The sequence below is a fragment of the Platalea leucorodia genome, assembly GCF_965183815.1.
Source record: "Platalea leucorodia genome assembly, chromosome: 3".
Taxonomy (NCBI): Eukaryota; Metazoa; Chordata; class Aves; order Pelecaniformes; family Threskiornithidae; genus Platalea; species Platalea leucorodia.
Genome location: NC_138825.1, coordinates 4997203 through 5013093, shown reverse-complemented (window position 1 = coordinate 5013093; position 15891 = coordinate 4997203). Strand labels below are relative to the sequence as shown.

The following is a 15891-nucleotide window of genomic DNA, read 5'->3' as shown; positions in this document are numbered from 1 at the left end:
CTACGGAGTCAATAACTCCTTTGGTCTGTGAAGTCCCCTACGAAGTTATCAATAAGTCATGAGAAAAATGCAGAAGTCAAGATGATAATGAAATGAATCATTGTTTCTGGCTGTAAAGCAGAGGCATTCTGCTCAGCCCATGTGTTTGGAGCAGCCGTAGTCAGATATCCCTTCCCCCTCCCATCACCGTTGGCCTTGCAATTAAGCTTCAATATGCCTGGGTGTATATTATTGATGTGGAAACAGCTATTTCCATCATGCTGCAGACATTCTATACTTTTGAAGTCTGTGGTTACAGAGTCATTATTCCATACAACACTTTCCCATCACTAGGGTGTGCAGGATGCCATGAAAAATGGTTTTGTGCAAGTTCCAAGCTACTGGAGTTATGTCAATAGTTACCTTAAATACATTATTTTTTTATACGTGGTCACCCTGCCTTCTGAGGCTTTGCTTTAATAAAAAGGACTGGATCATCTGAGAATGAAGTCAGTAGCGCTGTGCTGATTTGCAGATCTGGTTGATATTTCCATCTCTTAATCTGCATGTTGTTTCCAGGATGATGATGACAATAATAGTAGTAGTAGTAATAATAATAATAATAATACATTTGCTTCTGTTTGTAGCGAAACACTGCTGGAGTTGAATGCTCTGTTTTAATGAGACACACTGAATGAAACAGTATCCTGCAGTGCAAGAAGTACATGTCAGCTCTCCCCTGCCTTGGCATTACGACCCAGGCTACAGTACAATATTCATCATTTTCTTGGTGATCTCCCAGAAAAACCTCCTTAATTTAATCTCTAATGGGATTATCAGCCTCATTAAATTGTAAATCTGCCACAGTCCAGCTGTTGTGGGAACCTGAACTTTCAGACCGTTATCAATTCGCTGCTCTGATCTCTCTACCTGAAGTCCCTCTAGAAACCTTTAACGCCTTCAGCTTCAAAAGCCTGGAGGGTCCTTCCCCACTTCCCTCACCTCCAACTTCTTCCCACAAAAATCCCTGCCTTTTTTCAAACTGGAGAGCCACAGATCTGCTTCTTTGCCGGAGTTAAACCAATATACCCAGCCGTAGACCTAACCTAGTGGCTCCGGTCTAATTTCTATATGGGCAGCCAGGTACATTTTGCAGAAGCCCCTACAAGAATGAACTATGAAGAGCAAAAATACATCTCATCGCCACCCTGCCTTATGAGCTGAGAACCAAGCTGACCCGCTGCAAGCCTCCTACCTCTGGAGAAGCCCAACTACTCTCAGCCTCTGTTCCTCTATCGAGGGCAACACAAGCCCGGGCAGGTATTACAGCTGAGTGCCTTCACAGCACTATGTAAATACAGATGCAAATAAGCTTTGGCCCTCAGACTTCTGCAAGTTACAAACACGGTCCCTGGTGTTAGGAGGTGGCTCCTGCTGCACACAACGGCTGCGAGCCTTCAGACCCTTCCCAAACTAAGATTCTTGCTGCAGGCAGGGACAAATTTGCCTCCGTAAAGAACACAGAACCAGGACAAAAACAGTGTACCTGCTTTTCTAAGTGACCATTGCACAAGGCTTGCAGACGGAAGGTTGCTAAATCCTGGAGGGCACTGACAGGTGACTAGATTCCAAAAAGAGAGGAAACTCCACCTTAGGAAACCATTACTGCTTGTTGCAGACAAGGCTGTCAGGAATACAGGTAATGAAGGATTAGTACTGGAGAGACAGGAAAGACGTAATCTTAAAATAATTTTTGAATTCTTTTTGCACCCAAGCAAGGCACAAATGTAGTGGACGCATACAAACGGTTACTTTCTCACATACCTGCAAAATCTCTTGGGAGAAATAAACAAAAAATTTGAAGTACAGCAGAGCAAGGATGTATTCTGAAGGAGCTGGGATTTTTTCCTTGTACATAGTAGTCTAACAAAATAAAAGACTGCTGCTTTTATCCGACACCCTCCTTACAGCAATAATATATAAAATCCAAGTGTCCTTCCGAACCTAGCTTCTTTTTTCTTTCCTATGTAACTAGAAAACAAAGTGGTTTGTGCCTGTAACAACCATTTATACCGTCTTTAAAAATACATTTTAATGCCTCTGGCTTTTCATCATTATTTTGAGCAGCTTAAGTCAACTGGGAACAAGATTCGTGGTTCTCATGTTCTGGTGTTGTAAGAACACAACAAATCAAGTTCTCATAGCAGCAGTCTGCCCTACCAAAAGGGGTAGCCTTAATATAAAGGAGAAGAGAAACATTCCATATCCATAATTAGATAAATAGTACTTCAGGCAAGATATGGCACCTTTAAAAGTGCCTTTTCAGTCTTGGATTTTTCTCTGCTTGTTACTACAGAAACCATCTAGCAACCAGAATCTAAGGCAGACTCCACCCAAAACAGTGAAAAACAATATAGACAGAGTAGGCTTTTCCTCCTCTTTTCTTTTTTTCTCTCCCCCCCCCCTCCTTTTTTTTGAAAGGGTGGGTGAGCGCTAAGGAAAAGTATCTTACTGTGCAAAGGATAGGAGCATTTTGCATGCAGTTGAAACAGTAAAGCTCTGATTACAGATGGCAGAAATGAAAGCAGGGAATGAGTAATGAGCAATGAGAAATGCGTAATGCGGGATGAGGATATAATTTCCACACATCGGCTAAAGAAAGGTTTACACTCTTAAGCAATAAAAACAAACCATTAAGCCAGACCTGCACTGTCAGGAAGTATAAAACAGTTCTTGAAACTCTGCAGTTACTATACAAAAGCTTTTCATAAACTTTTGTTTCCTGATCTTCATAAAACATTAACATCAAGCTGCCATATGGCAATTAGCTGCCTCCTGAAATCAATAAAAAACCCCCCAAAATCAACAATTTAGGAATAGCTGTACAATAAAATAGTTCAATAATTATCCTCTTCTAATAGTGTAGCAAAGTGGGTCTAATATAAATGCAGTCCAGATGAGCTCCTTCTTCAAAGCTGAAGAGTACAATAAATCATGTTCCTCTCCAAGCCTCATCAGTACCGATGGCACGAGTGAGACCTCTAACTGCCTGGCAGGGGGGAAAGCAGGTGATAGTCTGTGGACACCCAAACCCAATTATCACAGGAGCAAAATCAACGCCTGCTTCTGACGAGCCCAGGTGAGCACAGCGGAGCAGATCCTGCTCGGTGAAAATGGCCAGTGCTCTCGGGAGAGCTTACCTCAACTGAAGATCTTCCCGCGTCATTTTTACATGTTGCTGACCACAGAAGTCCAACTGAATTTTGCGCAAAAATTATCAAGCCACTCGACAAAGCTGTTACTGAGTCTCAAAAGGACAAGGAGAGATGCTGATCGCATTTGTGTTTAGAGAGATGCTTATCTGAAATGCACAAAGGGTGATATTATCTATCACAATCTCTGCCTATATAGATTATATAAGTGCCTAGAAGCAATATGTTTAGGGGAAACAGGCTATAGGGTAACAAAGGCAGTTTTGCCTTCCAGATCTTCTGCTTTTTCTCCTCTTAAGAGGAAGAAAAAGGCTCGTTTCTTCTTGTAGAGCACTATAACACTAATAAGTACTAAAGAACTAAAATAACTACTGGAGTACTGTGGTAACAGCATACCTTTTGTATTTAGGATTATTTAGCAGTCATTACCGAACTTAGAAGATGTCAGAAAGCCCAAATCTTTCAGGACTGTCTGATCATCAACCCTATTTAGCAGAGTTCAGGAACCCAACTGATCTCTAGGAGAATTTTCTGCTACTCATGTATGAAAGTCTGGTTTCTTTTTTTTTTTTCTTTTAAATCCTAAACAAACTATTTAGTGCAGCACACTCACATCTCCAATCTAGAGAGAGAGGTTAAGTGTTAAGCATTTAAAGATACACTACAAAACCAATTACTGACGTGCCGAGCTTGACACATGCATATTTCCTCCTCAAAATCAGTGTGGAACTGATGATTCCGTGACTAACACGAAGCAGGTATAGAAATGCTTACACGAGTGGGTCTTAATAGGTTGACAATTATACATTGGTCTCATGGTGTATTTTACTAAGGATGCAATTCTTTGTCAAGCAACAGGAGGTTTGCCTTTACAAGGAATGCGGCATCACGCCACGAGCCAGCTACTGCTCATGCATAGACAAGCGCCGTAGCCAATTTTTTTGAAACAAGATTAGCATCAATGTGTTCTCATGCCTTAGAGGAGAAGTAAAGCAGCCACCACTCTGCAAAAAGCCTCCCTCAATCTCGTTACACACGAAGGGCTAGGAGGTGTGAAACTTAAGCCTTGCAACACTGGAGTTCAGGATCTGGTTAGAAGGGCCATGGGGTCTTTAGCGATTTCAGCAGGTTTGGGATCATACCTTTCCTGCTCACAGGAATGCTGCAATCTTCAATTTTTCAGCACTTTACGTCCAGCTCTTGCAAGCTCAGGTTATAGAGTACGCGAGCGCTGCTGTGACTTGACTAGCACAACCACGCTTCGCAAACAATCAATGAATTCTTGAAGAACCTTCACCGTGGCATATCCTGCGACTGACAGCCTTCCCAAAGCAACAGCCGTAAACTCACTCATCACCAGTAAAGCCGGCAACAAGCAAAAGGCAAACTAAACTTCTGCACACACGATGCTCCCCCCTAAAAACATGAGCCAACGAAACAGCCCTGGTCTTTTGAAATAACAAATAGAGGTCGTCCACCCAGTAAACTCGTAGGCTACTATGTAGTATCAGCATGGCCAATAACATCAGCTACCTCTCAAAAATAAGCAGAGCCAAACTGCAGAGTGGTGGATTGTTCTCTACTAGCTATTAAAAATACTGCGGGTACAAAGAAATACATAAGTTTTTATCTCGCCACAGAAACTTACACCTCGCTTAAGGTATTTTTAAGCTCACAAGAGAAAAATGGAAGCAGCCAACAGGAAATTAGTTTTTCTCTCCTATCCTCTGCACCCATTGCTTTTTGTGATGATTAGCAGTAGAGAGCTGTTCTATAAGACGACCTGTAAGACATCAAGTTCGCCTTTCTGATCAGCAAACCTATTTAGTACTTTCACTGTAACCAAGATGACGGTGGTAAAAAAGGAGGAGTTTGGGGAGGGCTATGAGAAAGAGGAGGTTTCTGTTAATAAGAAGTTAGGCTAATAGGTGGCCCTAATCAGAGATTCCCAGAGTTGACTTAGGGAGGTCTCTAACAGGCCAACTGCACACATGGCTTTAGGAGGTGCTGCCTCAGTTCACCAAATCCAGAAATGGATCCACCACGGAGCACAAGGGGGTTCTGACATCTCCGGAGGTATCACCACAGAGTCACCATATATCCACCAGAGACACTGGAGAGCTCCTGAAACAGGCAGGAACTTGCCATTAGCAGTCTAACACGATTTCATTCTGTTCCCGGCTTCAGCGCGCTTTGCAGCGGATCACCAAGAAGCCAATTTAAGCTACTTTCCCGCTCTACTATTTCAGCGCAACTTTTACACAACAAGCAACCCAGCCTCTGCGTGCTTGTCCCATGTCGTACAGCTAGCAACCTGCCTTTTAACGCGCAACAGGCACAATTAAGTATTAGCTTTAATGCTGTGTTTGCCAATTGCAAATCATGCTTTTGCCCCTTACATGAAGGATTTAAAAAGTAAGAAGATGTAAGCACAAGTTGTCCTTGTGATGACTGCAAAAGTGAACCATTTTTTCTTACAGACCGGACTTTTCAGAAAGAAATACTGTAGTTCTGTGATTTATTATCTGAAATAGATTTAAACATTTTGGGGGGGAAGCTTTCAAACACAAAACCCTGGAAAGGAAGCCAAGCTAATCTGCAAAACCATCAGCTGAGGTTAGGTAGGAGGCTGCGCATGACAACGGCTTGCTGTATGTAGGGCAAAAATTGAGGATTAATTTCACTATAACACTCCACAGAAGTGAGCTCTCATCTGAGGTGAGGAAGCACGCAACGCTTTTTCAACCGTTAAAGACAAGGGCCGGTACAAATAAGATAATTATTCCTCTTTAGCGTACATAATCACGAAAAAAAAAAAAAAGGATGACATTTTAGTTTTTATTATTTTATATTTGGCCAGGACTTTTAAAGGAAGGACTTTTAAAGGAAACATCAAACATTCACTTTTCTGTAGGTCTAGAAAGGATTCAGTCTTCCCCCACCCCCGCCTCCCGTAGGATTTCTATTGGCCCTTCTTATATTCACACTGCAAATTAGTTGGGAATAGCAGTATTTATACTAGATCAGCAACGTCTGGTTCTTATCCAAATGTTCCACCTAAAGAGGATGCCAGTTCTCATGGATTGGACAGCCCACCCTGCAGCATTCCTGAGAATTGTACAATATAATAATCTTGAAAGTCAGCAGAGTGGATTATCCACTTTTTTCTGGACTTGAACTTGTGACCTTAACAGTAGCACAGCAGAAAGCAAATGTGCTATGCACTTTGCCATAGTAACCTTCCATGTATTCTTTTCAACTTAAATACACACAATTGAAACAGCTACAATTTTGGAAAATTATGTACAAACCCTATATTTTTTTCTTTTTGATTACATATAAATACAAATTAGCTATTCTTCTAAAAAGTGGTTATAATAGTAAATAAATACAAAATAAGAATCTGACCATTATACTTCATGTGCTGGGGTTAAACCCATATAAAATGTACAACTAAAATACATTTAAAATCTTTAAAGGAATATTTCTCTGATTAAAATATTTGTTTTCCCAACTTTTTCGTAGACATAAATATATTTTCAAAATAGTTGTGTTTTTTTTTCTTTCCATTTCATTACATAAATAAAGTCTTCATTGGGAAATATTAAAGTGTCAGCTTTTCTTTTTTTTTTTTTTTTTTTTTTTTTTTGTATTTGTCTAATATATTTGCTGTGTTAGCGGCACCCACAACCCTCCACAACCATATCTTGGTAGTTCTTTAATACAACTTTTTCATTCTCATCAAGGTAGAGCATGGAAATAGCACTCAGTTCTGTCGGCACACAGCAAGCCTTGGGGATTTTGGAATTCACTGAATTGACCAAAGTCTGAACAATGGCATGGTTTGTTGAGTTTAGATGATCTGCCAGTGGAAAAGGACATTCCCCATGGCAGTAAAAGGCACTATACCCCGGCGGGGCAACAATCCAGTCATTCCACCCCACATCATTGAAGTCCACATATAACGGATGCCTTTTGCAACTGTATTTGTGGCGTTTACGCTGTTTGTGTTTCGCTTGACGCTTTTCTCTTTTATGAAGCGGGTGTCCCTTGCCATCATGCCCAAACGTTACTAATAATGGCCTGAGCTGAGACCAGCTATCTTCATCCTGATGTAAAGACCTGCTAATCCTAACGTGCCTCTTGGAGGCACTGTTCTCTTTGTCCAAGTGAACCACCTCTACCACAAACCCATGATTAGGTTGTCCATGTGCAATCCACCTCAAAACAGCTGGCGTTACATCAAAACTTTCCCATTTACTTGCATTATGATGCACCAACCTGGTGTCCAAAAGTCTTGTGACAGGGTCCTTAGAGGTGGCTGTGGCTGGCTTTATAATTTCATAAATATTAATACGGTGATGGTAGCTGCTGTTGTTCTCAAAGCCTCCGTGCACCTGTTTCCGAAAAATCTGGAGTTCAGCTGAGGTGATAGACTCCTCATTAGGGATGGAAGTTAAATTAAAGAAGAAACGCCGTGCTGTTTTCCCACTTGTTTCTGGCAGTTCTTCCAAAACTTCTGATTTGATTAAGCAGGGAAAATAAAAAAAAAGAAAGAAAGAAAGAAAAAAATCAGCAACTGAGACAAGCAACCAAACCCCTCAGATAAGTCTGCTGCTGGCAACTTTCAAATGACAGGTAGCACATGTGACATACAAGATCCGAAAGACTTTCAGGCAGAAACTACCGTCTCCCCCGTCTTTCTGTTTATTTCTGCAAGCATGCATAGCATGAAGTTAAGAATGCTTCGTTCGTTGTTATGCATTTTGAGTGAATACCGGTGCCCTTTGCATTCCAGGTGGTTATAATAAGTGGCAAGAAACACGCAGCATTACTTTGGAATTCCAGGACATTAGCGAGAAAGCTCAAGCACTGTAGTTAGTGGGGGTCTGAGGAGAATCATTAAAAGTGCTTGAGGACTTAGGGTAACTCTTGCGTTTCTGCTTTGAAAGCATATGGCTCTAACGTCCATCCCTTAAACTCCATTCTGAAAAATATTACTCTGCAATTTAGGTGACTTACAAATCTTAACGTATGGATTTTTGTATCTTTATTAGAGACGGTGAGCTCAACATCTGTAATGGCACTTCGCAAAGCGCGCCCTCGTATTTACCCAAAAGGGCCATAAAGAATAGCAGGAAGGTTCAACTGCTAAAAAGGGGTGGATGGTAAAGGGATAACGAAACAAAGTCGCTTCTGAACAACAGATTTTCAAAACCACACACACAAAAAAAAAAAAAAAAATTAAAAAGTCACTGAACCTCGTGCCATTCTCACCTTTGAGTGAAATAATTGAATGGAGCTTCACAGGGAGTAAAACATACCTAGGGTTGCTAAGAAGTACGTTGTTGCTACAGACATTGAAGAATTTAAAAGTATTTGCCAAAACAAATCTTTCTCAAATCATGGGTTTTCATTTTGGTACTAAGCATCCTGGAGAAACGTGCACTTTCTAAGGGGAAGCCATAACTGCTGTTAGCAGTTCTTAGTCACGCAAGCATTCCCTCTTGATTCCCATAGGACTTTTTGCAGAAGGTAAGGCTCAGCTTTAGGGTATTCAGGACCAGACCAATATTTGTAAACGTGCATATGTTTTGAGTAGTCACAAGACAAACTTCTGCTTCCATGAAGCCACTAATACCGAGTGAGAACTCAGTGAAAACACAGAGCCACACTGATTTTCTTCCAAATTTTGTGAAAATTATAGAATAGCTTCTATATCAAAAACAGTCTTTGCCGTTACAGTATGACTACTTGAAACTGCAGATTTTTACATTTGCCTAAAAATTACAAACTTTGCCCTTTCAACTCCTGTCTCGCTCAGCTCCCTGCCTACCACGCTCAGGTTTAACGTGAATGACCCACACGCTGGCTTTTCCCCACGCGCTGCTAGGTGTTTACTTTCCACGTAGGGAAATGCAGGCGATGCGAGGTTACATTTCATCATTCACCTCCTTTCTCACGATAAGGCTTTCCACTAAACAGCACATCCGCTTCTCCGAGGCCGCCTCCTTTACCCATCAGAAACATTAAATACTAATGAACGCCTTTTCTCAACACAGCCTCACATTAAAAGCATGGGAAAACTGTGTTTTCATTACTTTTACAGCGGGGCCGCTGCATGCCAGCACGGGAGACTAGCAGCCAGGAATGATTACAACCTGGGGAAACGTTTCTCAAAGAGCACGCGAGCGACACGTGCGCCACCGGCTCCACGGGCCTACCTGCGCCACGGCTAACTCCGCAGCGACTGTTTTGGCTACGTAAGCCGGGACACGCACCCAGTTGCTGAGCGAGGGCCTGTCCCAGAGGGTCCACTGCCTCGGTGGGCCACGAGCAAGGAGGGGTGGAGGTGCTGCTGGATGCCTCGCTCTGCTTTTGGCCGGGTTACCTGCAGGTGAGAGCCCAAACCTGGCCACAGGGTTTTTACAAGCCTGGATGCTGGTGGCCGGGCAGGCGTAGCGTGAGTCTGGGCTAAATCGCTCCTCGACGGCGGGATGAGGGAGCGCTTGAGGAGAGGCCACAATTGATGGTTTCATTGATCTCCCACAGGGATTAGATAAGGGTTAGAAACCTCCGCAGCGGCCCCGGCTCAGCCGCACATTAGGGAGGCTTTTCTGCTCTTCAGCCTCGCAAAAGCAAAGCTATCTGTGGGAAGGCGTAATGCGGAGCCGCTGTTTTAGCGGAAAAAGTAAATAAACCAGGAGCCTCTCGTTGGCCGGAGGAGGAGGAGAGAGGCTGGCGGGGCGAGCAGAAGCCCGCAGCCGGGGCTCCGGGAGCCGCTGCACTGAACAGCCCCGGTGGCACCGGCGGCCGAGCTCCGGCGCTCCCGGGGAGGAATCCGCCCCGACGCTCCTCCTCCGGCCCGGCCCTCCCCTTTCCCCTCGCTCCCGCAGCCCGGCCCGCGGCCGCCGGCGGCCCCGCGGAGCCCGAGCCCGGTCGCGGCCCCCCGCCCGCCCCGGGCCCCGGCCCCGGCCCCTACCTTCGTGGTGGAAGCTGCGGACGGTGTTGGCGCGGCTGGCGGCCCTCTCCAGCGGGTAGCCGAGGGCCGGCGGCTGCCCCAGCTGCTGGCCGGCGTGCAGGCGGTAGAGGTCCAGCATGTAGGGGGGGATGACGACGTCCTTGCCGGGGCTGGGCCGCCGCTTCAGCCCGAACATGTGGAGCAGGCGCAGCTCGAACTCGCTGAGGAGATCCTCGGGGCGCTGCGCGGCCGAGGCGGCGCGGCCCGGCTCGCTGAAGCGCCGCCGGCCCACCTCCGGCATGAGGCCGGCCGCGCCGCCCAGCAGCACCTGGCAGAGCAGCAGCGCCAGGAGGGAGCGGGTCGCGGCAACCATGATCAACCTGCGCGGAGGAGGAGGAGGAGGCGATGGGAGGCAGTCAGCGCGGACACCGCGCCGGGACGCCGCGCCGCGGGGGCGGGGGGAGGCGGACGGGGACGGGCGGCAGGTGGGTCCCACCCCGGCGCCCGGCCATGGCGAGCGGCGCCCGGCGCGGCCCGGAGGGAGCCCCCCGCGGGGCCCCGTCGGGCCGCTTCAGGTGCGCGGCGGCGGAGCGCGGCACGAAAATCCCCGTGGCAGGAGATCAAAGGGAGCCGGGCGGGACGGGCCGGGGCGGGGGAGCGGAGCGGAGCGGGGCTGATCCGCAACAAAGGAGCGCGGAGGTGAAGGGGAGAAGGGGGCGGCCGCTGTCAGCGCGGCCGGGGGCACCGCCGGGGCCGGGCCGCTGCCCTCGGCGGGGCACAGGTGTGCGCCCGCCCGGCCCGGGCCCCCCGCCGCCGCGGCCGGGAGCGCTGGGCGGGGGAGCGCCCGGCGCCGGGAGAGGGAAGGGGCGGCTGCCCCGCCGCCGCGCAAAGCCGCCTCCCCGCTGCGCTGCGCTCCCCTCCCGACCCCCGAGCTTCCCCCCCGCCCGGCCCGGCCCGGCCCGGCCCGGCCGCGGGGGCCCGGGGCCGGCTCCGCTTCCCCCGCGCCGGCGCTCGGCGGCGGGGCAGCGGCTTCCCCCAACGGAGGGGAAGGCAGCGCTATTTTCCCTCGGCGGAGTGGAAGGAGGAGGCAAACAGAAATCCTGCTACGTCCTTAGCCAAACCCACAGGATATTCTTCTCCCCCGTGAAACTCTGCGCTGGATTATTATTATTATTATTATAATCGTTATGATTAGTGTCCCGTCCCCCCTCTCTCTTGCAGAGCGCTAGCACCTCCGCCGTGGCCCACGGAGTCATCCTGCGGAGGCGGCTTTCAGCGGACCTGCGACCGCCGGGGCTATACCTGTGTGCAGCAGCAGGGGTTGTGTCTGCAGGAGGGTGTTCTGCTCTCGGGGTGTTTTTCCCGCATCACTTGGTGTTACTCCGAACTTCGCTGCTGCTCCTCTACAGCTGCCGAGCAGAAAACAGAAGTTCCCTGAAGTACAGTCCGCCTCAGAAACATACTTTTAGCAGCTGGTTGAGGAGGCAAGTCCCGGCCAGGGAAGGGCTTCTCCCTTTTAAAAGCAGCGATCGAAAAGTTGTTGCTTCTTCTTCCTCCTCCTCCTCGCGTGTGTGTGCCTGCCCGTGAATGGGTCCCTATGTGCCTACGGAGTTAAAAGGCTCCTTTTAAAAAATGTCCTTTGCATCACCCGCGTCAGACAGACGGACATTTACTCAGACTCCCGCAGCAACGTGAAGATGAAGCTTGACTTTTCTCCGCTCCCTTAAAAAGAAAGAAGAAAGGAGGGAGGAGGAGAGAAGGGAGGAAAAAAAAAAAAAAAAAAAGGGTGGGGAGTCGCCTGCCGCCGTCCCGCGTGGAGCGGCCGCGCTAGGGGCCGGCAGCCCCGCCGGCCCGCCCGCCGCCCGCCCCGCTCCGCACCATGGCCGGGGGTGGCCGCCGGCCGCCGGGGCTTTTTGTCGCCGGGCGATGTCACGACCCCGGAGGCTCGCGGGCCCGCGCCAATCACAGCCGCCCTGTGGGAGCGGGCTGCGGCCCCGCACGGCTTTTAAAGGAGACGCCGCCTCCCTCCCTCGCTCCTTCCCTCTCTCCTCCCTCGCCCGCTCCCTCCCTCGCCCGCTCGCCTCAAGCTGCGGCACCGGTTGGGAAGCGCCGCCGGCCTGGCCCGGGCGGTCGTGCCCCGCCGCCGGATCGGCGGCGGGGCACGACCGCCCGGGCCAGGCCGGACCCGTTGCGGCTCCGCCGCCGCAAATCGGATTTAGCGCCCTGCCCCGGCGCTTCAAGGTGTGAAGGTCACGTAAGGTATCGGGAGAATCCCCGCCGCTTTAAAAAGCGCTTTCAGTATATCGCCGGCCTTCAGGGGTTTACCGGCAGCGGGGCGCGGGAGCCCGCTGCCCCAGCCCGGCCTCGGGGCCGGGAAGCCGGGGCTTTCCTCGCTCCCCTCCCCGAACGAGAGGCGCCCAGGCTCCTCCCGGCGCATCCGACTGCGGGCTCGACCCCGCGGACGGCGGAGGCTTTGGTGGTTTTATTTTTTTTTTTTTTTTTTTTTTTTATGATTATTTTTTAAGATGTGGCTGCCCTCCAGTGGTGGAAATGCGGCGGATCGCCGGCAAACCGCCCTCCGCCAGCCCGCGGAACCCTCCTCGCCGCCCGGCACCTGCCCCAGCCACGTCCCTCGCTCCCTTGGCGGATCCCAGCAAACCGCTTGATCCCGATACGACTGAGTAACTTGTGGGTAGGGATGCACCCTTTGCCCCGTCTTTTGTTCGTCTGCCTGGGCTCTGCGGTAGGGCCTGGCCCTTCTTGCGCAGGTACCGAGCGATACCGAGCCATTTAGGGTCCTCGTCAAAGCCGAAGCCATCGGCGCACCGTCGGTAGCCGGGGTCCCGCTGCCCGTGCGGGCTTTCCCGGCAAGGTGAGTGCCCTGTGCTGCACCTCCTCTGCCCGGGACCTCTCAGGGGCTTCATTTGCGAAAGACACAGACAGCCTTTGACACCCTGAATTACTGCGGAGGAGGATTTAAAGCAATAACAACCGAGACAGCTCCATTACCAGCTCCTCCTTTGGGAGCGGCCTTTTCCCTCCATTTTATGACTTTTCAACATAGGAAAACCACCGATCCGAGGCAGGAATTCAGCACATTTGGGCTGGAATAATTCCTCCTGTGGATCCTCTTCTCTTGGCTCTCCTATCAGGTCAGAGGGACTTCAGCTACACCGGCGAAACGTCGCTGCGGGATGAGGTGCTCACGCGGGGAGTTACACACCGGCGTAACGAACCACCGTAGCACTACACCAGCGTAATTAAAGAGCTGGTAAAGCTCTTTCATACCAAGAGCTCCCAACACTTCTTAACCTGATTTTTGCTCGCCGCCACACATACGGCAGGCGAGGTGACACAGAGCGAGGTGAAATCCTTCAAAAGTTTAGTTACTTTTCCGTTGCATTCCAGTGCAGATAATGTTTAATTTTATGACTTCCTGCAAGTCTTTAGCATGAACTGAAAGTGCGTGCAGTGTGACTTCAGGGTATGCCAATTATGTAAATCAGCACTAAAATAACAATGGCAACGTAGTTTACACATCACTGACATTAAATGAGCACTTCAACTTGTAATTGCCATTCCAGTTCAATCTGTAGTGGGTCATGCCAGGAAAAAGTCATTTCTTGCCTCAACACTTACTGCCTGTGCCTGGAGCATAGGCTGTACTGTATGCCCAGCTCCACGTTATCTCCGGGAGCTTTCTATATTAGGATGATGAGCCTTGTAAGGGAGAAACGTGTTTGTGGTTGTTCTGAAGGCCTGCATGTACTCTGATCGGGTATCAGGAGGGTCTCGTAGGTTTGCCCCCCTCAGATTTTAAACACAAATAGGCTCTCACAGTCTTCCACTCTCTTGGCCATAAAACACATTTCCCCTTCTAGTTTGTCATCTCTCAGTCTATTTGGATCAGGAGCTGCTGGAGCGGTGACTCTGCCTTCCCATCTGTTTCCACGAGGTCCCAAAAGACAACACCGAAGCACTTTTAACATGTTCCCTGAACGCGCTGGCACCCACGCCAGAACCTCAGCCGTGCCCCAGCACCTTCCCCACGCTGCCTGCCCTCACCGAGGCAGATCTGGCTCCCTTTCAGCCCGTGCCCTGGTGAATATGGGGAATAAGGCCCTCAAAGTGTCATCCATGAAGGTCTGGTTACGGTTCATGCCTCATCAGCACAACAACCAACTAAATGCCCCTCTGCAGAGCCCACCGCCTTTGAATACTGCATTCAGGCCTGCTCCCGCTGCCTCTCTAGCATCAGCACACCTGGGGCAACAAGCTGAGACGCATCTTTAGCATGACAGAGAGCATTAGAGACCGGTGTATTTAGGTATGATGAATGCAGCGCCTGGTCTGTGGAGCGCAAACGCACCAGGACGTGCCCACCCAGACTTCCAGCTCCCCGACCGAGCCTTTGCAGCAGGCGTAACGCCCTCGTCCCCTTCCCACCCCTACAGCCGTGCAGCAGCGCGCCCGAGAGAAAGAAACCGAAGCTCAACCGGCCGCATCTCCTGGTGCTGCGATTCCTCGCAAGCTCGGTGAAATGGAGGAGTCGGGCGGTACATCAGCTACAGATCCAGCCCCATCGCGGTGGGCTCCCACGATGTCATTTCATTTTACAGAGTTACTTTTGAGATCAAGCCTGCTCTTCAGCTAAACTCCTGCCCGAGGGAGAACCCACCACTTACGCTGAAAAGATCTGGTACAGATGTGGGGTTTTAGGAAACCTGACCGCGCATATTTGTTAATCTCCTTTGTGAAACTTCGTTTCCCTGCTCCTGAACTTTGTATAGTTGACCCGACTGATTAATTTCTTTTTTCTTTCCCTCGTGCACTCTCTTCCCCCCCCTTGTTGTTTTTTTTTTTTCGTTTAGTGTTTTTTTGGAGAGGTGTTGAGCCAGTAAATGCTCAGCGAGCGGCACCTGCTGCTAAGGTTTCAGATCCAGGTGTTCCTTTCCAGGACCCAAACACAGCTGGTAGATCTTAACTTCAGGTGTTGTTGGGTTTTCTTAGTAAAATGATAGAAAAGTATCCAAATAAGGATAGGTTTTACGACACAGTGAGAGTCCTTTTTCAAGACTAGAGGGGGGAAAGAAGAAAATCTTTTTTCCCCCAGCATTTTCTTCTTACAAATACTACACCAAATCACATTTATACACTGCCACCATGCAGTGTCTTTTCTTCCAACCTGGTTAAATTGCAACCATCATTGTTGCACAAGACTTCAGCTGGAAGACCTAGATGAGAAATGCTCACTAGGGTCTCTGACCATAACTTGTAATCCTTAACAAAATGACCTAATTTCTGACTTAGTTAGACACACGGGTCTGCAGAAACACTCGCATCGCTCTATGCACGTTGACAGTCAACAGTTTGACTGCTCATTTCAGCAGACCAGTCAGACCAATGCTGAGCATTTTTGAAAATTCCCACTTTAGACCACTCTCCCCTGGATATCATAAGTACGTGAGATGTGAAATATTAATGGTAGTGAGCTTTTTTATAGATTTTGCACATTTTAGTGAATAAACCTCTTGATAAAAATCTGTGCTGAAGTATGAAACGTGTACATGGTACAGCATCAAATGCTAGGGGGGCGACTTCTGAAAATGAGTTAAGATGTGTTAGTGATGTTGAGGTTTTGGCTTCGTAACGGTTGGAGATTATCTGAAAGCTTTTCAGTTCCTGAACTATGCTTCCTGTTGGCATCTGTGTGAATATGATGTGTGGCCATTCTTTAAA

At 48.8% G+C, this 15891-nt stretch overlaps 1 protein-coding gene across 1 annotated transcript; it reads right to left on the bottom strand.

The window, feature by feature from the left end:
* Positions 1-6865: 6865 nt before the first annotated feature.
* BMP2 (bone morphogenetic protein 2) lies at positions 6866-10525 on the bottom strand (the record flags this gene model as incomplete). Its single annotated transcript, XM_082307737.1, has 2 exons — positions 6866-7710; positions 10174-10525. 2 exons carry the CDS (start codon positions 10523-10525, stop codon positions 6866-6868), a joined length of 1197 nt encoding a protein of 398 aa, XP_082163863.1.
* Between the last annotated feature and the right edge of the window lie 5366 nt (positions 10526-15891).